Here is a 24,597-nt window from a genome sequence, read left to right on the forward strand (position 1 = left end):
TTCCCCTCGAGCTGTGAACGCTAGCGAATATTTCACAAGAAGCGCATCTGGTATTGCAATTAACACAATCATCCGAGCCATGGCAAAGCAGGCGAAAAAAGAGAAGAGCCATCAGTGTTTGGCTTTGTGTGTGTTGCTTGTTTTTGTTGCGCGAAACTTAGAACTTGTTCATTTCCTGTACATGTGAATAGCACACTTTCGACACTTTTAGTTGCCATTCATGTTTGCTCTCGATCGCATCCGCTCTGTTCTGATGCAACAAGCTTTGTTGACGGTTTTGACCGAGAGTCGAGAAACGATTTTTCATAAATGGTCTTTTTCGCGATGTTTCATTTTCATCGCTGCAACTGTGTACATCTGTCAGACGCGTGATCGATGCTTGTTGAATGGCGATGCACGGAAGATGCCTCTCGTTATATACTCAGTGCAATGCGTGCATTAATATAAAGAAAGAAATTGCGACATATGACCAATTAGTGTATTGTTCTCGCAAAGGCAAGAAAGAATCCGTTGCTTCTCGAAACTATTCTACAAAATCACGCAAGCCATTAAACCTTTTCAGGGTCCCCGGAACTTTTTACTAAAGAGTTATTCATGAAATTTCGACGTATTCGCAAATAATATCCGAAACGATAAACCAACAAATTTCAAAAACAAAGATTGCATAGTCCTACGTCCTAAGCTAAGTGGTGCGGACTCAATTCACTTCATTTTCAAGCAAATTCATACATGCATTTTCAAGCGATTTCTTGCAATAAATTCTCAGACCACCAGAGATGCCAGATTTACTGATGTGTCTGTCAATTCACAGACATATCTGTAAAATACTTTTTATTTTTGTTGCAGACATTTTGAATATAACAATATTTTACAGGTTTATGAAAAATTAGAGGCTCAATTCATCACATTAAAGTTACCCACCGTATGACATGTTTCCATAGTTTTAATACATAAAAAGTTTTCATATTTAATCATATCAATACACATGACGTTAGACCTATTTTTTGAGTAATTCACTAACAGTTTGCCGTCCGGCGTAACCACAGTGGTTACGTTCACAAAATAGGTCGCATCGCAGTGATGTCGTGAGCATAGTATCGCTCAGTGACCGTCGAAAGTACTTCAGTATTTTTTGCATTCTGTTGGTGTTTTGTATGGTAACAATAACTTGTACACGTGTACACTATACATACTATACATACTATACATACTATACATTTACTATAATACACTTCGAAATATCATGACAGTGAGGGAACAGAGTCGAGAACCTATGAGAACTATCGATTAGGTTGGTAAAACAGATTGTAATTTCCGGATATTGTCAAGAACGGCCGACGACAAACCAAGTAAACGGAATTAGCGCTGCCGGCGCCAAGCGAATCATTTTTTATGAAACGTGCGGACGGCAACATGTGCGTCGCTAATTTCCTTAAAAATGACTCTCTGACTTTTGAGTAAACGACAATGAGTTGATTCTCAAAGCCCTGACTGAACATCTTTGAGTAATATTAAGATTGACTACATCCAAGTGATAACGGAGATCGTTTCATCGCAGTTCATGAGCATCCCTTCAATCTTGCACTGTTAGCCTATATCTATCTATATAAATAAAAATGGAAAGCCAAATCTGTTCGTAAGTGGAAAGCCCGAAGAAGGGATGGCCCGATTTTAGCCTCCTGTATTTTGTTGTATTCGGAAATCGGAAAATTTTCGGAAAACTCTGAAGGAATGTCGGAAAATTCGAAAAATTGAATTCCCATATGACCGAAAATTACATCATGATAAGCGTTGTCAGACCATTCGATATTTGCGCTAGCGAAGTTAATCTTTGTTCGAAAGTGGAAATGGATTTTCAGGCAAAACAACGCATTCCTATATCTTCTATCTATCTATAGAAATAAATATGGAAGGTCAAATGTGTTGCTAATCGCAAAATCCGATGAAGGAAAGGTCCCTTTTGTTGTATTAGTTGTAATCTGCTCATAGAACTGTTTCAGAATTCATATCAAAACGATAATTTTGGGCAGGACGAAGTTCGCCGGGTCAGCTAGCCAGTCCATGCGTTCTCAAGGGGAAAAATGATTTTTTGGAGCTTAACTGGTGGTCATATCTCAAAAACGAAAAAAATAGGATAATAAATAGTCCAAAGCCATGAATACAATAAGTTTTTCATTGTATTCATGGCTTTGGACTAGAGGGCGCTATATTTTTCATATATTTCTTGAGAGATGGGGATACAATCGATAATTACGAAAAAAAAAATCCATTTTCGTTGCAAGTTCAGTATTTTTTTATAGAAAGCTAGCTATTTATGTATGTCGATAATCTAAACCGGTTCAGTGGTTCTAAAGTTATGATTTTTTTGAAAAAGTCAGTTTTGGGAAATAATTATTTTTCGGACCACCCTAAAATGGAAATGGTCACCCTAACGCGAAAATAAAAAAAATACGGGTCTAGTGTTTTGCCATAAAGAACAAAACTACCACTTTTTATCGAAATCTGAGAACCACTATATCGGTTTGGCATGGAATGGCTGTATATATACAAAATATACATATACAAAATATACAGTAATATACAAAAGACAATCTTACGTGCATCGCGATGTACAAAATATTAATGAATCTATGAAAATTAACGTTAAAAGACATTTCTACAGATACGCACACTTTTACAGAGATTTCCCCATTTTTAACAGACTTTCACATATTTTTACAGACATTTTTAGAAAATCATCTGGAAACTCTTCGTTCCACTTTTTATCGAATATTTTCAAATCACAGAAGTAAACATTTACGTGACTGTGACTTCGTTTGTTTTTATTTCGTTCGGAGAAATATTATATCAGGGAAAGTGGACATTAAAAATGCGTTGCTCAGTGAAAGGCCATCCGAATACAAGTGAAAATGTTCGCGTTAGCTTTTATTGTATACTCTCGGAAACATATTTAAAGACGCGGTGGGTCGATTTTTGCGGAGAAGACAAACTAGTTTCGAATAAGGGTTCCCGTATCTGTGGAGTAAGTACGTTGTGTCAAATATTGGAAACCAAAAGTGTAGCAAACCTTTCATACACATTTTCAGGTTTATTTTAATAGAAATATATCGTTACATTTCTACCGGAAAAGAAACCTCGTGAGAAACCGTAATGCCTTCTCCACAATTAAGCTGGTAGTTGACTCAGACGATTACGTCAATCGTCAACACGAAGCACAGATTGCTCTACCGTTATACATCATCACCAGGACTAGCGGATCAGAATTAGGCGAATTTACATTTACGAAAAAAAACTACATTAAGATCTTGTAGTGAGCTAAGCGTTATTCGTAGGTTGTGTATATTCTGTCAGGTTTTGATACCTTGCAATACAAGATGCTCTTTCAGAGGTGCAATGGTCAATTAAAAAATTGATGGAAAAATGTAGCTCGTTCAAGTTTAATTATTTTTGCCTTTGATAACAATACCTTTTTTATAGTGTTGATTATCATAAGAAAAATAACACTCCTGATCATTGGATCTTTTTTGACATTTCAATTGGATCTTTCTTGACAGCCGTTTTGATTCAGTCCTCACTACCTAGGTCCTAAGCGGTCGTGTCTAGGATACAACCCCTCGATTTCTTTTAATTTTTTTGCAAAATTCAATTTAATTATTCAACACAATTGTCTTCGAGAGCGATACAGCGATTATAGCGATCTTGCAACTTTTCGATACCATTTTATAGTACTCTTTCGGTTTTTCCAAAATAGGTCTCAGTTTCGGTAATCACTTTATCATCGGTCTTAAATTTCATGCCAGCGAGCATTCTCTTCAGGTCTGTGAACAGAAAATAGTCGCTGGGGGTCAGATCTGGAGAATTCGGTAGATGCGGAAGCAATTCGAAGCAATATTCATGCAATTATACACGAAATTCCAATTTTTGCATTTTTTTCACAATAACAAAAGTTGCTTCTCTCTCAATGCTGTAACTCATGAAACAATCAACCGATTGCTGTCAAATTTTGACACATATCCATTGACGGTAAAAAGTACGTTATATCGAGTGGCGTTATATCGAGGTTACGTTATTTCGAAGTCCCCCTGTATGCGGAAATTACATTAAAAAAAAGTGACTGTAGCCATTCTGGATTTGGATTTTTCATAAATAACTGTGTTGTAGTTCTTTCGAACCGTTCGCGAACAGTTTGTCCATCTTTACTATGGAAGCCAACCGCCCGAATTGTATGCAACCATGTTGTGTGTTCCTCTTCCCCCACAGCGCAAGCAGCGAGTAAAATCTAAAAAAAAAACATATCAACCTTATTTGCTAAATTCTTCACGTGTTTTACTATCTTCACTATTCGTGTTAATCAAGAAAATTGCTGAATAAATGTCCTATCTAATAGTATACAGTATAACAGTATAACATAACATTTGAAATCTCATAATTTTTCGTTACATTTTTCGTAGAGTAACTCCCTATATAGAAATCAAAGACGTAGTCCTGCGTCAAAAACCTGACATGTTTTCTTGGCACCCTTCCTGTAAGACGTAGTCCTACGTCAAAATAAATAAATCATCAACAAAGTATCGGGAAGGCAAACCAAATCAAACTTTGATGCAACAAGCAAACCAAATATGTAGCTCGAAAAATTATGACAGATGGTATCGATAGCTTTCACTCGATCGATAGTACCGATTTTCTCGGTGTACAGAATAGCAAATAGAAGTTAATGAACAAAAATTTGTTCGAATCGAATTGCAATTGAGTTGTAATAGGGCTCAATATTTCTTCCCTATCGATGCCATCCCTGGCGACGGAGTCGTCGTCCGCACAACAATAACACCGCTAGCAGTCGGAGTGTGGATCACGCTTGGAAAACTCCGCCGCCACCGCAGCCGCTGCTGTTACTGCTGCTGGTCCGGATTGCGAGATTGGACTGTTGGTGTGCGATACCAGCGAGTGAGTGAGTGTATTGTGTATAAATTGTTGATCGGACAAACCCGATAAGCAAAGTATGGTTTGTGCGATAACGAAAAGCTTTTGCCGCTTCCCTTCCGCGTTTCCGCGTCCGTTCCGTCCAGATCCATCTCTCGTTACCTTTGGCGAAAATGCGCTTCTCATATGTGCTGAGCCAGCTGAGCTATCAGTATATCGACCACCCACACCCATCTCTGCACTCTCAAACGGATCTCGCAGATCTTCTCCCCCGCAAAACTCGAAAGAAGAGGATTTTGGAGAAAGACTTTCTTTTGAACTCTTATCTGTTCTGCGATGCTCTGGGATGCTGCTGATGGCGTTTTTTCTCTGATTTCTTGTTGGGAAATATATGTTGGGACATTGGGGGAGGGGGTGGTCACTTCGAATTGCAAACAAAAGGATCGTCTTCGTTATCGATGAATCGATAGTGCTCGACCAAAAGTGGCAACTCACATCGCCTGGTTTTTCCAAAAACTCATTCATCGACAACGTATTCCGTTTTGGAAAGTTTCTGTGGCTTTCCGCGAACTATATTCCGTGTTGATAAGGGAGACCTGTGTCGTGATTCAGTGTGATTCTTCCTCCAGCACATATAGTCATTCGAGCGCCGGAGCTCGTCTGCTTTAGGATGCACAATAAAGGCAAACTGGGACAATTTAAGTTCGAGTTCTTCATCACATCAGCAAACAGAACACAATTCGCTGCCAGCAGCTGAAGTGCCTGTACAATTTGACCCGGCTAAACAGGCCACTGCACCAGCCACGAACATCCATCGCGATTCAGTTGGTTTCACGTCCCACGGTCTGGCACTTTTTTTTCCAGCCGTTGCCATCCGTCGCTGTTTTGTGGAACTCTTCGTCATCGCATAATATCTTGATATGACAATCTGATTTTTATAATCTCGCGTTGTACCCGGCAAGTTCCCCTCCTTCCACCGAACAGACCCAGCGAGCAGCGATGGACGAGATATCGATTATTCAAAATTCCAAAAACAGAGTCACAACACACAACATGAGCTGACGAGTAGTAGTACCTGGAAGCGCGCGATCACTCTATCTGGTCCTCGTTCTCTGGCTCACATCTCGCCTCTTATATTTTTTTTTCTTCATTAGCACAATTCTCTGCCTTTCAACACTCTTGACGACGTATAGACGACGACTTCCCCCAAAACCTTGGCAGGTTTCACCTCGTCGTCACAGAGCTTTTTCCCTTGCCATCGATATGATGGTCCGCGCTAATGCTGGCCAAGTACATGTGCTCTCATTCACCAACACAAACATCCGTCCGGTTTTTATCAACCAACAAACATCAGCAATCGCATACACCGAGAACCCAACCAACCTTTCAGTGCTTCCATCGCTCGCTCGCCTCGTTTCGTTCGTTCGTCTGCTGGCTGGGTATAAAAATTTTATCAATAAATAAAATCTTATCAACACTCGGAGATCATTTTCAGCCTTCTCTGCTCTGTTGTCCCACCCGGCCTCCGCTCGCCAACACTCCTTCCTCTTGCGCGGAAACACGTTCATAAACTCTGCACAAACGCAAGTGTTATGCTCACTCTCTCTCGCGCTCTCCCTTTACTCGCAAAAGCAGGCAGGAGGCAAACAAACAACAAAACGTGGTCGCTCTCTCGCATTACACACTCGCTCTCTTTGCTCCGATGACAGTGGTTTAGAACCACTCCGACTCCTCTTGAGATTGAACATAATGCATTAGATGCCAACTAAGCCTGCCATGGCGGGGGCCACAATAATTCCTTATCGGTTTGATCGACACTCGCCGTTTTCATTAAAGGCAAGTCAGTGGCCGATGGTAGGAGTCAGAACATAGCGCCAAGAATGGTTGGTTCCGACCTCTGCAACAAAACTTACCCGGCTGAACTGTTTTGAGTGAAGCGTTCAAGAAACGATCACAGAAGAGTTGCTCATACATGAACAAAGCTGAAAATTTTGATAGATTGTAGATTCAAATTTCAAGTTCATGGTCGAAAATTTTGGTTTAATTGCAGATTCCGATACAAACCGTGGAATTATATTATTCAGTTCGCTTACTTATCACATCGGATATTATTTTAGAATTCATCGTTTTTTGACGTAGGACTACGTCTAACCGGAAGATATAGGGGGTGAAATGGAAATCTAGGCACTGAACAAGTAGGAAAAAATGCAAGATTTGGAACGCTTATAATTCGAGCATTTCGCAATAGATCGCAAAGGTTTTTGCATCAATTGATAGGAAATATATCTACGCATCTATCATAACGAATAACATTTCATTTTTCTTGAGATAAATAATTGAATAATTGTGAAATATCAAGCATTGTCAAAATGCACTATGTGCCCATTTTTGATTGGTCCATTTTGTGCTCCTCAAATCGTACCGACCAAAACGGGCAACCAGAGCAGCAGCGAAATAGAATGAAACACGATTGGAAAGGAAAAAGAAAAAAAAATGAACGAAACATTGGTCGCAGTCTCACACATGCGTAATTCTCGAGCCAGCCAGTCAGCTTAAAAATCTCTGCTCCGCTGCCGTAACGATCATTCTCATTCAAACCGTACACCACATCGGTTCGCATCACAACACATCAACAAAACAACACAAGCAGCCATGTCTGGACATGGTAAAGGAGGAAAAGTGAAGGGAAAGGCAAAATCCCGCTCGAACCGTGTTGATCTGTAGTTCCCCGCAAGGGTAGCTAGGCCGAGCGCATTAGTACCAGTGCACCAGTCCACCTAGCCGGCGTTATATAGTTTCGGCCGCCGAAGTGATCGAGTTAGCTGGCAAAAATGCTCGCGACGATAAGAAAACCCGCATTCGGAACAGAACACATTCGGTTCGGTGGACATCAAGAAAACAGGCAGTTGCAGCGAGTGGCGAGTGGCAAACGCAATCGCAAAACGGCATCAGGTAGCAGAAGAAAAAAGTTTGTTCTTTATACAAACTGCTTTGGTGGCAAATCCAGAACAATGCGGCATCGAGGGCGTTCGAAATGTTTTTTTTTCAAAACCACGAGTACTAAGTTTTCTAAATTGGAACCATTCCATAAAACAAGGCGCTTTTCAGGGCCATTAAACCTTCCAAAAAAGAGTTTAGGAAATACAGTTCAATGCTTTCTAAAACATTATCCAAAATAATAATAAAACACAAATAGATTTTTTCATCATTTGTTTGCCAGGATCTGATGAGTATGTGAATTTGGCAGTTGTTCTGAGCTTATTGATAGTTGGGGACTTTCCTGATTATTCAATTTTCACCAATTCTCAAATTGTTTCCAGATTGAAAGTATAGTAATTTACAATTAGTTCGACATTTAGGCTAATTGGATGGACATGTAATGCGACTTATTTAGTTGGGCATTTTTGTAAACATAGAGATCCAAATTATGACCCCACATTGAAAGTCGACACTGTACCACTGTCATCGCAAATGTTCAAATACAGGTTAAAATCGCCTCCAATTCGACACTGAGTGGCGCTTCGACACGTCGCATTGAATGTAATTTACTGTACAACATGTCACAAAGCTGGATGGGAAGAAATTTCCCAACTGTGAAAGCTGTGACGATTGGCAACAAATCGCTAAACAGGAAGGTTTAGCCGAACAAGATGGGGATATCGAGTGATAACAAAACAATAAACTCTTTAGATTGAAGATAATTTTGTGATCCTGAAAAGGACCCTTTTTAGCCTGCATGTAAATCCAACGAGCGAACAAATCGTAATGAATGTATTTTTTTGCCATCGCTCCCATTTAACGCTCATTCGTTCGTCTCGTTGGACTCGCCCCTCTGGCTGAGTCTGCTGATTTGTCTCTATCCTGTGAGTGTGTACCGCTAGAGTATAAAACACGCGGACCCCAAAAAAATATCTTATATCGTGGTTCTTTCAAACCGTAAACCCGTGTAGTTGTACGGCATCGGCATCGTGGACGTAACAAATGAGGACAAGTTAAGGGAAAGGCAAAGTCTCACTCGAACCGTGCAGGTCTCCAGTTCCCTGTTGGTCGCATTTACTGATTGCTCCGCAAGGGTAACTAGGCCGAACGGATTGGTGCCGGAGCACCAGTATACCTAACAGCGATTATAGAGTTTCGGCCGTCGGAGTGCTCGAGTTGGCTTGCAAAGCTGCTCACGACAATCAGAAAACACGCATCAAGAACAGAGCAGCTTCGGTTCGGCGCTCATCAAGGCAACAATTAGTTTCAGTGAGTGGCAAAGTGTTTCACCGGCACGTCCCATTAAATGTAATTTACTGAACAACATGTCACAAGCTGGATGGGAAGAAATTTTCCAACTGTGAAAGCTGTGGCGAGTGGCAAACGCAATAGCTAAACAGGAAGGTTTAACCGAACAAGATGGGAATATCGAGTGATAACAAAAACACAACACCAAAGGTTCTTTTCAGAACCATCAACATATTCATAAAGAGTAAACAGTAAACTAATCCATTTTTCAGGTAGATGGGTAGGTATTCACGTAGAAGAAGAAAATAAAACAATATATTTAAAATATATATTTAACAAAAGCCGTCCCCTTTGTATAGTCCTACGTCACTCCGGTTATGTCCCCGACATTACCCACCCGTCTTTTTTCAATTACTTTTTAGAAGAATGTTTTAGTGATGTTGAAAGACTCGTAGTACTGCGCGCTTGAATCTGGATTGCTCTTTCTGTTGAGATATTTTTCTTCATACAAGCGTGGGTATCTGTGTGTGTATCCCTCCGACACTCTCCACTTCGTGTTTGCCGCAAGTGATGGACTGCAGAAAGTTACATCGATGATGGATTCGCGGCCGTCTTTTCGAAAGGTGGGGGGTGTATTGCAACTACACATGAAGATTCCGTTGATTTTGACGATCACGAAACCTTCCTGTGAGCTTTCCACCACTTCTTGGATGGGGTACCTTCCCATCACTAGTATTGCAGCCATCCCTGCTTTATCCACCGCCCAGTTTCCGTTATCGCGAGGAACTCGGTACGGTTCTGCGATCATTGCAACGTCGCCTTTAGTATGAATTGTTGACTGCCACAACAATTGCTGTGCTATGTCGCAATGATTGAGGTTGATCTAGGTAACCTCCATTACAGCGAACCCGCAATCGCCTTTTTGTACACCAGACATTTGAAGCTACCTGCGACGTGGTCGTTTCCGTCCTCCTCATTGCACAATATGCACCTCGGTTGCTTTGTGCAATCTCTAGCAACGTGACCCTCCGCCCCGCGCTTCCTGCACAATTTCGATCTGTCAGGACCACCGCAGTTTTTCGCCTGGTGACCGAAGCCCATGCATTGAAAGCGTCTCTCCATTTGCTTGGCCATACGAGGGGTAGCTTTCAACGGGCACACGGACCACCCCACTTTTACTTTAACCTTCTCCACCAATTTATTCGCAGCTCGTCTCGAGAGCCGTATCGAGGCCGTTTGTGTCCCACCACACGCCTTTCTCAGCCGGATTGTCATCGGCACATCACCAAAGTCACATTGTGACTGTAACGCAATTCTCAATTCCTCAACAGTCGTGATCTCGTCCAGATACCGGCGCTCGATGGTTGACTCCTGAGAGAGAGCTCTCACTTTCGCCTCCTCCCCTAAAGACTTTTCAATGAGTTGTTTGAAAGTAGAGCTCTTAACCGCTGGATCTTTTTTAAGCTCGAAGAGCATCTCGCCTTTCTGCGTGCGCCTAGTTTTCACGACGTTCTCGCCCAATGTCTGCAACTCCGGATCGTCTCTCACTTTCCGAAGGATAGCTGCGTACGATACCCCTGCTGATACTTCAACGATCAGAGCATCGCCCTTGCTTCGCTCCATTCGAGGTCCGAGTTTCTTCTTTTCCTGTTCCACTTTTTTCTTCTTCTCCTTCCGTTTTTTTTTTGCCTTTTTCTACCTGCTTATCGACAGTACGCCATTCACTGCTTTCACCTTCTTTCGCGTTACCCAGATCGTTCTTGGCCTTTTTCAGCTCTTCTTCTTCTCCTGTTCTCCTGGGGTGTCCCTCCTTCTCTTGTCCGATCGTGTGTTCAGAGGACCCTTCGGCGTCTCAAATATCTCGACGGTTTTCTCCTTCGCCTCGAGTAGAGCTTTTTCAGCACCCTCTGCTCTCATCTGCAGCTCCTTATGCTCGCGTTCAGCAACCACGATGGCTGATCTGATGCTCGCCACCAGCTGTTTTATTTTTAAGTGGACATTGTTTTTGTCCTTCGCGAACTCGTAAAGTTCGTTGACCTTTTTTCTAACGTCCGTGATGCTGAACCTCCCAAGTTGCCCTTCTTGAAATGCACTTGAGGTCAGCGTAAACAACTGGCTCTGTACGGAGCCATGATCTCCCTGGAATGCTTGAGCAGCAAACACTTCTTGTGGTTTTGTATTGCTTGTACTCGTTGTGGCTACTCGAGTGACAGGTGACCTCAGCATTCGTCCGCTTCTCGCGAACACATTCTCCTCTCCATCGTTTATTGGTGTGTTATTGCTACTATTCATGTTTTCTGGGTCCCAACTCCGGGCCGCAATCTCAGCTCGTTCTACATAGCCGCTATCGGGATCCCATGGTTATCTATGCAAGCAGTGAGGCCATGCAGGGGTTGACACGGTCCTTCATTGTTTCGAACGCGCACTGATGAAAATTAAACTCAGACGCAGTGCTGCGTATGTTTTCTGAAGACTGCTTTTAGTTGGTTCGTCACTTCTACCTTCCATTTTGGAAGAATGTCGGGAGTGAGAATTGACCTTTAGCGTGAGAGATATGGATGTGAAGCTTGATTAGATCAAACACTTCAATGAATGAGTTCTTCATTCTTCGACCAAAAACATTGAATGGATCTCATCTTCATCAACAACTCGTTTTATAAATGCAATGGAAACTCGCAGTTTGAAGCAAATCGTGACAGGCAAAGGAAAATATAATCATTTACAACAATGTTGAGCGACAAAAAAATCTTGGAAAGTTATTCTTTGTGTCTAGTGGGATATCGATAGAAATTCTGCATTATGAACTACTACCTAACAACCAATCGATAAATTTTAACAAGTACTATTCGCAGCTAAACGAGTCAGAATCGGAAATCTAGAATAAACGTTTATAATTAGCCAAGCCGTCCTCTTCCAGAATAATGCCATACGTCATGTTTCTAACACGACCCTTCAAAAATTCTTAGAGTTTGGCTAGGATGTGATAGTTCACCCGTATCATTGCATCTTCTGATTATGAATTGTTCAGGCTGTTAAAAAAAATCGACTGAATACAATTTTTTGGCGAGTAAACAAACAATTTCTGCGATGGTGTATTTTGAAAGTAGCGTGAAGGATGACGAAAGATTGTAAAACGAAGAGGTGGGCATTTCGATTCTAAATGTATGTCATTTTTTTTTGTTTTTGCTTTTTATGTTTTCCTAAAAATCGGCATGGTTATTCCAAACAATTCAATGTTTCCCAAGATTTATGAAGATGGACGAAGAACGATCATTGCTAGATGAAACACGGGGACTTGTTATGGAAACTTAGACGAGGAAAGATCTTGCAATAGTGAGTTGGTCTTAATGGGATGATGAATTTACGGACACTCACTCACATCTATTAGTTTAATCGGCAATTTCGTAGTTGAACTTGTCAAAATAACAAAGCCTAACACAACATGTTTATATCTTCAATAGCATGATAATATCCATATCAATCTTCATACTCCTGCTGTCTCGTTTCGAGATTCAGTTTCCAAACACTAAATTCCATTAACCAAGCACTTGATTTCTTTGTCTGATTTTCTTGAAAACTCAAACAGTTCCGACATCTTGCGTCGGTTTATGATAGAAAATGTTCGAGATTAAATTCATTCACGTGTGATGTTTTGTTAAATAGAATGTTTTTAACGTGATTACAATGTAAATGGAATTTGGAATAAAACAAACTGCAATACAAATAACTTCACGAGTTTTTATTCCCCAAAGTTGTTCAAAGAATTGGGATGAACTCACTACTATTGATTAAGTTTACATTTTTATAATGTAAGAATATAGGATAGAGAATAGAAACAAGCATAACATTGAATTTAGGTGCAATTTAACTATTTTCCCGATAATTTTTCCAAGAAATGGAGAAATGTCCACGTGGAAAACATGGGGAGGGGTATAGAAAATGTCCATGCGACAAAAAGGCAAAGCAACTGAGTTTGAGTTTGGGTAGACTGTACACTTCGTAGTTGCTCTCCGTGCTCCTTGAACCAGTGAAACCGAACTAAAAAGTTATTGGAGGTTGTGTCCAAGACACGACCGCATTGTTGGCGTAGAACTACGCTGTAGTTTAATTCAAGTCGCTTGTCTATAACTGCGAATGTTATTTTATAATGCAACGAAATTTTAGAAATAACTATTCCACCAGTTTGGTCGCCCTGAAATATTTTTTTCTTGTGAAACAATTTGACGATTATTGTTTGATGATTCATTCTTGTCCTCGCAGAAAAATACATACTCGAGATAAACGCAGTTATCATCCTTAGTAGCGAAAGTTTTGCTTCTGGCAAGCAAAACCAAATCACAGACAAAATTCCAGAACATTAATTTACTTGGTGAGCTGACGATAACCTAGCTTGATGATTCGCCACACAATTGTGTAGCTCAGAACCTTAATGCAATGGCGTCAGTTTGATGCAATGATTGAAATGCTAGAGACATCAGTGAGTCAGTAATTTGGTCGCGTCCACAGCTCAATTCGAGACTAAGACATGTGAGACTTTAAACTTCTTCAGTTCATTCGACTCTAACCTTCAAAAAGGCCCTTGGAAAACTTTACTTTTTCCTCGTATTACACCTCCACCCCCAATGCCTTGAGAAAGGCATTCGATCCCTCACCGTCCAGCTCGCCCAGCAAGGATGTTGTTCAGTCGATGTCCTCACGAAGAATGAAAGCTTGCCTCAGCGAGATCCACTGTTTATACTATAGGTAAATATTCCCCTTCGTTCTTCTTATTTTCCTTTGTTCACGGAGACATTAAATCTTACGATTTCCCCTTCGTTGCTCGACGATAACTTGCCCGTTATTGACAGCTCTGTTCGGGAAAGCACACAAATGGACAGAACAAATGTATGGGAGGATGGAAACGCTTATAGTTTTCATGAATTTTAACCATGTGATTGTAATATATAGCATATCAAATAAATCATAGGAAATTTCCGATTCGTTTGGTATGTAAATCGCCAAAATCCGTTCGCGGTAAAAATAGTTATAAACGTTAACTTTATTTCATAAAAACGTGATCTGTTTTCTGATTTGGCACTCTTCCTGAAAGACGTAGTTCTACGTCAAAACACACCGAATGACGCTTGGGAGTAGCAAATCATTCTCATTGTGTAAGTTTCGGTGAATGGCGTTTCAAATAGTCAATAACGACGCCAGCCACGTTCTTACAGTCACCAGGGGAAGGAAAGGAATGTTAGTATGAAGGATAGAAGGAAAAGTTGTTAATGGGGGGAGGTAAGAATCAGCATTCACTGTGGTGCGTGATGTGATTAGAAATTTATCCATTTCATTTTGCGCATAATAAGCATGGATAATAGCTATTACAATCACCCTTCTTATAGGCTTCGGACACTCCGTTCTGGTTCTCAACAGTTTCAGATTCTTTTTCGGATATGCTACTATAGAGATCCATCATTCGCAAAAAGACAAAATAGCAAAAAGACTAGATTTACTGATTTACGAAGTTACAACGCCAACGAAACTGAATCTGAAGACGAAGAAATGCTCAAAGAAGTTCTTCGAGAGTTCATTGACGAAATACGATCGCGTCCTTATGACTGATGAAACAAACTGTAAGACTGCCTTCGTGTAAATAGCTGGACAAGCCCCGGAAGGCTATAAACAAAAACAGATCACAGGAGGGTTGTGTCCGAGACACGACCGCATAGTTAACGTAGGATTCCGTTAGACTATCTGTTGATTTTGAATATGTTTGAAGAATTACATCGTTGAACTTTTTGATAATGATTTTGTGGCCCTGAAAAGGGCCGTTTTGTTTGGTTGTTGGGTATTGTTTGTTAACTCCACCAGTGTTTACCAAGTGATGATGGCAGAAGAATCGTAAACAGTCGTTGGATGGTGCGTATCAGATAAAAGATATCGAAGTGGAACGAAATATGATGGAAACCGCCCTCTGTGATCCTAGACGATGCATGGATGAATTAAAGAGAAAAACTCACCAATGTAATAGAAGACAATTACCAATACCGAACACAATTATAATTTTTTCTCATCAGTAAAAACAAGTTACTTTAATATAGAGTAAACATATTTGAAATGGAAAAGGTAATTTTCTTTTTTAATTTTTACTTTCTGAGTGTTTATTTAACCAAATGAGAATTTTAATTGGACTAACAACACCTGATACTATATGTAGAGGATATGGGAAATCACTTTTTCTAATATTTCTTCACTTTTCCAGATAAACTTCCCTGGGTGAAAATGAACACAACAAAATAGACAGCTTAAACCAAACGACTCGTTCTCGAGCGGGAACACATTTTGGTTTTTAATTTTAGGAAATTAAAATAAATCGTTTCATATTGGGTTGGGGAAAAAGAAATGTCGAAATTTGACGCTTTATTTAACATACTTAAAATTATCCAATTTGAGTCAAATATGCGCCGTTTTGTTCGCAAACTTGTTGCCATTTAGAAGGCAACTTCATTATCCCCCCCTTATAAAACCCCCCCTCCTAATTTGCAAAAAACTCAGACAGCCAGGTTTCGCAAGCCTCTTTTGAGGCCAACTTAGTATCACCAAGAGCGTTTTGCATGGACCGGAAGAGATGATAATCACTTGGAGCCAGGTCCGGACTATACGGTGGGTGCAATAGGACATCCCATCCGAGCTCCCGTAGCTTCTGGCGATTCCCTTCCAATCCCATCAAACACACAGCAAAACCTTCCTGGCCGTCAATCCGGGCTTGGCAATGGTTTGGGTCGGCTCACCACGCTTCGACCACGACTTTTTTCGCTTTAGGTTGTCGTACGTGATCCACTTTTCATCACCAGTCACCATCTTCTTCAAAAATGGGTCGAGTTCGTTCCGTTTCAGCAGTGCATCGCAGGCGTTGATTCGGCCTAAAAATTTTTTTTGCATCAAGTCGTGTGGCACCCACACATCCAGCTGTTTTGGAATCCAATCTTCTGCAAATGGTTCCAAACGGTTTTATGATCTATACCCAGTTCCTGGCCAATCGAGCGAGTGCTCACATGTCGGTCTACTTGGATGATTTCAACGATTTTATAGGTTTCCACGACGATTGGCCTACCAGTACGGGGTGTATCTTCGACAGCCACTACACCAGAACGAAATCGATCAAACCAACGCTGTGCTGTGCGAATCGTTACAGTATCCATAAAGTCCATAAAGTACACGATTTTTTTCGGCCGCTTTCGTTGCAGTTTTACCTCGCAGGTAGTAAAAACGTAAAATATGGCGAGTTTCTTGCTTGGTGGACTCCATTTTTGACGTATAGTATGACCCGATGCGATAAGTACAACACAAGATATGTTTAGTGTTGCCATATATTGACAATATACGACATTTCTTTTTCCCCAACCCAATATTTGCAAAGCCAATTTCCCCAGGTACCTTGCTTTCGATGGCTGTGTCGGGGAAACCGTTGATCGGGCCAATCATAACGGGGCAGTTAGGACGTTTAGATAGCGCTTGACATTTTACAGTTGTTCCGTTGGTTATCTGAGGAAAAATGACATTTTATTAATTTTGATAGATGCGTAGAAATATTTCCTATCAATTGATGCAAACATCTTTTCGATCTATTAAGAAATATTCGAGCAATAAGCATTTGAAATCTTTCATTTTTTCGTGCATGTTTTGTGTTTAGGTTTTCATTTTACCCCCCGTATATTCCGGTTAGACGTAGTCTCACGACAAAAGCAGTTGAAATTCCCTGAAAAATTCGTTCGGTAAGCAGTCCCTGAGTTGATTTTAGTTAGAACCGATTGTGAAACTAGGTGAAAATGTTCCATCAGCAGATGAGTATCTCAAATATTACAATTTTCAGATATATATTTTCAGATATATAACTGATTTGAAGTCGTTGAGGTAGTCATTCATCCGTATTCACTTAATCCCCGTCCCCTGCTTCAGCTGCCGGTGTCACAATCAATACACCAAAATATGTGTGTCAATGATTCCCTCTTCCCTTCCAGAGGAAGCTAACCCCTGCCGAAATGCGTGAGAAAATCCCGCTTTCGATGCGATTAACAAACAAAAAAATCGCTATCCCAGCGCAAAAGTCACGTCACCTCTCTCAATGAAGGCAGCACCGCAGCAGGCGAGCAATTGTGACAGCTTTGAGGGGATTAAATGTCATCCCTCCGCCATCGTATATGTGCGACGGTGCGCCGCTACAAATTGGATGCGTTCATACGATTGACTTCCACAGCCCCTCGGTTCAAACGATATGATGCGGTCACGTGCCAAGGAGGAAAGCTATCGGGGCAGTAATGAAAAATCAAAGCCAATCGAGCCCTACTAGCCGGCGCTAGAAGAACTTGCGTTGATTAGGGGGATGCGATGCGTCTGAATGATATCTCGCGCGATCCATAGAAGATAAGCACCAGGAACCAGGAACGATAGAGATGGACCCAGGGGGAATGTGAATGTGTTGTCATGAGATAGCACTGGCGACATAGAGCCATTAGTGTCTCTCTCTTGGATGGCAGGCAGACAGACAGACAGCCTTTGGTCGTTGGCCGTTGGGTTCTCTTTATTGCGCTCTCTCCGTCTCTCTTTTTTGGTTATGAGAGTGAGAGCACTTGGAAGCAGCATGGACGGATAGGGCTGTAAAAAATACGAACCCGTCGCGTTGGGTTAGTTTTTAGTCGCTCTCGGTTTGTGCAACATATACGCAAACACGTCCGCCTTTTTTGCCGTTGAGAGGACGCAGAGACGTACCCGGCCGTGTGTTCGCCGTTAATCGTGACAAATTGTGCGTATAGAAACGCGTGACAGTGAACGAACGAAGTGGGTGATCGATACTTAAATCATAAAAGTAACCACTCTAGGAGTGAGAATTCGTGTGCCGTGCCGTGTCCGTCGATCATGCCAGAATTGCCGGAGACCGGATCACGATAAGGTGTGTGGGTGTGTGTGTGTATGTGCGCGCGGAGTGGATAGATCTGAAATCGCCCCCGAAAGCGATAAGCGAGAAGCAAACGGAAATGTCAAACTTTTATCGCAACAGTGCGATTTTCCCGTGAAGGTGTTTTTCCTTGGTTCTGTTTTGAACTCCGTGTTTCGCTCTCTCCCGCTCTCATCTTCTTAGTGTTTGTGTGCACGTGTAGATGGATGAGTGTATATTCGCGGTAGTGTTAGTGTGCTGGTGCGTTTAGCGTGAAGTGCACTGAGGCAAAAAAAAGAAGTGTTGCAATTCGTATCGTCTCACCGATTTTGCACACGTGCAGCGCCAACAGCAACTTGTCAAATAAAAGTTTGCTTTGCACTTTATCTGCATCTCGCTTTGTTGTTGTTGTTCGCTCTGTGACAGTGCGCCGCTATATTTCATGTTTGTAGTAAATATTAAAGTTGAAATATTTTCCTGACGATAAAAGCTGGGTACGGGTGGGGGAAGAAGATTGCGAACAAAGTTGTTACTCAGCAAAAAGCGCGATAAAAAGTCAGATATCCCCCGGGACTTGTGGCGGCGGAGGCGGTGGCACAAAAACAAAATCAGCATTTCCATCACAATCTAACCGTTCGAATCTCGCGTCTCGCATTCCGTTTGTGCGATGAGTTTTTAACAACCAACAGAGAGCTTCGCAGCAACAGCAAAAAAAAGAAGTGTCGAAAGCGCAGCCACACAATGTTGTAGGCGCGAAGCGCGAGCGTGTATTCAATAAATAAAAATACACATTTTATGCGATTTTTGTCGTATCTTCCATAAATGACTCATAAACAACAACAAGAACGCACAGCTCGGGTGTCGAACGCGAAAAGGCGTGCGGAATCGACACACTGCGGCGGCGGCCGTGTAGCCATCACAGAAACATAAACGTCAAAATAAAGCGTTGGACCACCACCTCGCGATTTCCCCGTGCTTGCGTGCGCTACTCGCCGATCTCAGCGGGAAGATTCCACCGATGATCGGTTCCTCGGCAGTGAGCAGCAGCCGTTATCGTTGGTGCGGCACCCGAAATGAAATAATAACACGAACAACGCGAAAATAAATAATTGCGAGCCATCGCATTTTTTTTTTGTTTTGCTTCTGTTGTTGCTGTGCGAAACAATTGTCAATCGTCGTGTTCTGCTGGTCGCAGCGCCGAGCCCCAAAAACAGTGCGCTATTAATCCGTTCGAGAATATTCTAGGTGCCGGTTGTGGGTGGAAATATTTATTTTTCGAGCAAACGTGTGAGAGCAAACAAATACAGCAAAAAAGGGGCCACAGCGCGGTAGCTCAGCTATATAGCCATCATCATCAGCAGCATCGTGGGGCGACATCGGGCTATGACAGTTGAGCTGGGCCTCGAATCGGCCGTAATGGGTAGGTTATTGTTTTGCAATTTAGATATTTATTTTTTCTAGCGGTGGCTTCGCATCGCACTTTCCGCCCGCCAGAAGCCAATATTTTTAGTTGGCGGTTCGAACGCCGTTCGTTTATTTTACTCGTTAAACCATTTTCGTGCCAAGGTACAAATTGAGAATCGGGCCGGTTTTTTTTATCGCCTCTCGTGGCGCTGTGTATTTTTGTAGCTAACTTTTATTTCATTGTTATTATATCAATTTATTATGAGCCGAAATGGGCTTTCGATTCGTTTAATGGAGGGATTGGGCGCATCATCCGTGTTAAGCATTTTGCATTCGGACAAATCGCGTCGTATAAAAATATGTTTATAATTGTATCGAAAACAAAACGTTTATAATGCCGATTTGAGATGGAGAAAAACGGCTCTTTATTTCGCACACTCACAAGCATCGTGAATTATTTTTATGACTTTAATTATATATTTTAACTCCGATCCCATAACTTCCTGCGCCCGAGAGAGGCCGCATAGCGTGTAAGCATTCAGATAAGGATTTTTTGTGTCCCTTTCGGTCTCGCGCATCCGCCCCCTCTTCCAGCGCACTCGGTGTGTGTGTGTGTCGGGTGACTGAAACCCCGATAACAATCGCAATATCGTTCGCAGGCAATACGGCAGCCGCCGTAACCCCGTTTTCCCTCAGCTGCTGACCCGTCACCCAGGCACGCATGTATCCCAAGCATACGTGTGTGTGTGTGTGTGTGTGTGCCTGGATATTCCCACCAACACACATGCCACCTAGCTCGCTAGCTAGGATAACTTTGTGGGCCATAAAAGAGCACCTAGCGTCTGATCGAAATCCTAGGATGACGGCAGGTGGTGGTAAGAAGCGGCGCAAGGGTCCCAGATAAGGATTACTGCGGCGTTTATAATCCTTAACTACGTTCGACACTCACGGCAGGCGCCTGCCGCTCGTCCCCGAGCAGCAGGAGGGAAGTAAGTCGTCGTTCTCCTTGCAAAGAAGGACACTAGAGAGAGAGACACACACACACACACACACACACACTCAGCCATATAAACACACCTGTAATAACAGGCGGGAACGATTGCTGAGAGTGTTTTCCGCGTGATAATCATGTGTTTAATTATAATTGCTTCGGCTTTCCCCGCAGCTCAACCACACACACACACACACACACACACACATACACGTACAGATATCGTGTGCGACGGAAATTTGCATAAATGGTGCGTGTTTTAAGATTTTATAATGCCACCCTGCTGCTGCTCGCCCATGGCGAAGTTCCGTTGGCACAGTTTCCTTCGGAAGAAGATAAGATTAGAGTTATAATGCTTCTCGGTTTCAACCCCCCGCCCGGTATCAGTAACGCATTACGGGGGAAGAAAGTAATTATCGGTCGTAAATGGGTACACGAGGAAAAGAATTTTAAGTAGGAACAACTCTCGAACTGACTATTATTGCCGAGGTGGGTAAAAAACGAAAGTTCCGCATGGAATTTTTGTAGGACACCACAATGGCAATAAAAGCTACAAACATAATTTGAGTTGGGACCACTGCAGTTCTACTACCATACGGTATATAAAATGTCACAAGGGTGGACATGATAGTAAACAAACAATACTAACAGTGATGGGAGAGAGGTTGAGAATGAGAGATTGAGTTCCCAAAGAAAGAAAATCAAGTAATTTGTAAACATTTGAGATGTTATTGATATTAGAAAGTCTATGAAAAGTGCAGTGTTTTCTATAGAGCTGAATTGGATTCAAAATAATAGCAGAATTGAAGAAAATCTGCCCTAAAACCCTGTATGCATTAAATGTTCATCAAATGTTCTACATCGATATTCGATTAGTAGGCTGCCATTTGTGGGTATGAAGATTGCAAGAAGTGATGATACTCACACATATGCATTCCCACATATACACACACTTCTCACACACCCAAAATTAAAATGTTGATTATCCTATAATAGAAGAATTTCACGCCAACTCGACTGGCCGTTGGCAGTACCATCTCAGATAGCAGTGAAACGTTGTGGGTGTTAAGACATGGGTCATTTGAGCAACTTTGCATACTTGAAATATTCGAAAAATAATTAGACAACTTTTTGGAAAAGCGTAAATTTTTTTCTTAATTTTTTACTAAAATTTGTAACTTAAAAACTAGGATACCTACAAAATTCATGTCAAAGGATGAAATGTAGAAAATTGTTTAAATTTTTACGAAAAAATACCATTCCAAAAAAAACCTAAGTAGTTTCCTTTCGATTTTTCGAAAAAAAAGTTGAAAAAACTCAAAATTTAAATAAAAAACCTACAAAGAAAAATATCAGACCTACAAAATTTTACTCAAAGAATGGAATATAGAAAATTATTTTGGTTTTCATTAAAAAAATTTTTTTCAGGAGTGTCATACAAAAATGACATATATTCCAAAAAATATAATAGATAGAGGGTTGATGTCTCCGACAAAAGTTTATGTTTTAACAATATCTAAAAGTTTGTCGAATACACTATATCGTTATCTTGAATTTGAACAAAATTAGGATAAGTTGTATTTTTTTCGAAGAACACATGAAAAAGTTGTTGTTCAAAATACTCCCTGTAAAAGTGCCCATCTTCCGATGTATGAACGACTTGTTGGAAATTGTAAGGGCTATTCATATATTCAAGATATTTGGGAATTTTAAAAAATACGTTTGGCGTCGTGCACACTACGTAACGCTAAAAATGCGGTTTGGTCTGCTCTTCAAGACAAGTTATATAAATAGAATTTACCTGATGCTTGAAGTGAACGGCATACCGTTAATTGAAAAAAGTTATGGTGGTCCTGAACCAGCCCTCTGTGTTTGCTTCGTAGTTATTTAAAACGTTCCCTCATGTGTTTAACATCAACAGAACCCATTTGCAATTTAAGGGGTCTGATCTGGACCATCTTCCCCTATATATTTGACTAAATTTGAAATTCACGCACGTATGATTTTGGATGCTGTCTGTCGTTCTACTGATGGGTCCTGTTTCAGATCAACTCATCTGCGCTGTATTCGCATTGAGATGCCTAATCTTGTATGTGGGTGTGTGTGCGGGACAGAATAACAGATATAATCGGGAATGATCAGATTGAGCCATAGTTGGTTTCCATCGGGACTTTGTATAAGTTCCAACAGTGACTACTCCTTGTTTCAACACAGCGGTTCCTGTCGTTTGACTACTCGCAAAGAGTACTGGGATGTTCTCACGTGACGAGGAAAATCATTCGGCTAAATATCCTACAAATTCCACTTCCTCAATTTGGGAGTTTTCAGGCTCAATATATTAGGCGTGAACGGGATATCCATCGATTGCTACGTTGTTCCATAGATCATTTAACGATTTCGCTGCATACTCAAAATGTCTCACTTCCAGTTTCGGATTGTTTTGAGTTTTCCATCCAAGTGAGATCCATAATTATCATGCGAAAGTATTAATCCTTCTAACTTCTAGAAACAACCGACGTTCAACTCGGTTGAAAGCCATGCGTTCTGGACCATTTGTAACAAAGAATATTGCATCAAGATTCAAAAATGATGAAAATATATATCTATGACCTTTCTAAAACGAGGGTTCTCGTCTGGCACTCCTTCCGTTAATTGTTAATAAATCTTCGATATCGAATAATTTCAAATTCAAGGAGCTCACCACCTTTTTTAAAATCCCAGCTCATAAATTTGAAGAACAGTGCCTTCCTGAACAAACTGCAACGTATGTTGTATCACTGTATCCAACTGATTCAGAATGACCAAAGTGCCCTTGCTTCTTTCTGCACCTGTGATAATCGATGGAATAACCTTATGTGTAGCAGCCAAGAAAAATAATGATCTGGAAGATTAACGCGATATTCGAGATGCATTAATCGGTGCCTGTCTATTGACCGCGGTTACAACACGTGCTTTCTCATCTTGACTCAGGAAACACACCTCATTCGGCCCCAGAATCGAAATTAACCTCTCAAGCATATAGGGGCGCAAATGAATTTAAATTTTTAAAATAACTATTTTGTCAGCGAAATTTTTTTCCAACATTTTTTTGGTATTTTTTTTGTGAAAATTTAAACAATTTCCTACATTTCACTCTTTGACAATAATTTTTTGGGTATCATAATTTTTAAGTTATAAATTTTTTGTAAAAATTTAAGAAAAAAAAAATTGTTTCCAAAAAGTAGGCTAATTGTTTTTCGAATATTTCAAGTATGCGAAGTTGCTTAAATACCCCATGTATTTACACTCACAACGTTTCACTGCTATCTGAGATGGTGCCCTCTATCGGAAATATTGGACCCTATCATGTAAATTCATTGGAACGGTCGATTCGATCCCTATAACTATCACATCGAACAAAATTTCGTATTTTGTAAATCGATGGAATCTTATCGAATCGAAATTTTGAAGCGTTTTCGAAATGTTTCCCGAGGCGAAATGCAACCAGCAAACCAAACAGCTCGAAAAATTATGCCGACAACTTTCACCCGACTGTCTCAATAACAGGAAAATAGAGTTAACCAGCCAAGTTTTGATCACCTAGAATTACATAATAGGCGCCAATATCTAATTTTAGAAATTTCTGATTTCTCATTCATCACTGTTGCTCTATTTATGGCTAAGTCTTAAAAAATATCTGCACAATTAATTCACATTACTTATCATAGTTTTAAAATTGAAATAACAATAATTTATTAAAATGCATTAAAACTCGCATTTCTCCAAAAATTCAGTTTTTATTGATTTTTGAAACCCTATGCCGGATGTTTCCAGCATATTAAATTCGTCATTTAACAAATGATATTCCTGGAGAAAACTTTGTTGAAATTGTTCCTAGTGACAATTTTTTGCTTCATTACAAGTTATGGTCGAACAACTGGATATTAACCCTTTGCGGTCGTTTGTCTGCTCTCAGCCACCACAGCAAAGAAGCATACTAATCTTGTATTTTATGGAACAATATATCATTCACACTTTTTCTAAAAGAATTTTGATGTCTAGTGAATCTTTTCATGAATCCAAACGGTGCTCCTATGAATAATACATAACATATTCAGAATAAACAAAAGTTGTCACTGCTGGACTGATGAAAGGCTTAATG

At 40.8% G+C, this 24,597-nt stretch overlaps 1 protein-coding gene across 4 annotated transcripts in view; it reads left to right on the forward strand.

The window, feature by feature from the left end:
• Window positions 1-24,597, forward strand: part of LOC129776521 (zinc finger protein ush-like) — a 548,035-nt gene that overhangs the window by 265,609 nt on the left and 257,829 nt on the right. The window contains exon 1 of one of the 4 annotated variants that reach the window (XM_055782215.1): window positions 17,821-19,481. The exons of 2 other annotated variants lie outside the window; for them this stretch is intronic. In XM_055782215.1, the coding sequence (XP_055638190.1) occupies window positions 19,445-19,481 (37 nt within the window). In that variant the 5' untranslated portion in view covers window positions 17,821-19,444. Of the gene's footprint in view, window positions 1-17,820; window positions 19,482-24,597 lie in introns of those variants that run through there. One more of the 4 variants, XM_055782217.1, reaches the window with a different exon arrangement.

The sequence above is a fragment of the Toxorhynchites rutilus genome, chromosome 3 (assembly GCF_029784135.1).
Source record: "Toxorhynchites rutilus septentrionalis strain SRP chromosome 3, ASM2978413v1, whole genome shotgun sequence".
NCBI classification, from domain to species: domain Eukaryota; kingdom Metazoa; phylum Arthropoda; class Insecta; order Diptera; family Culicidae; genus Toxorhynchites; species Toxorhynchites rutilus.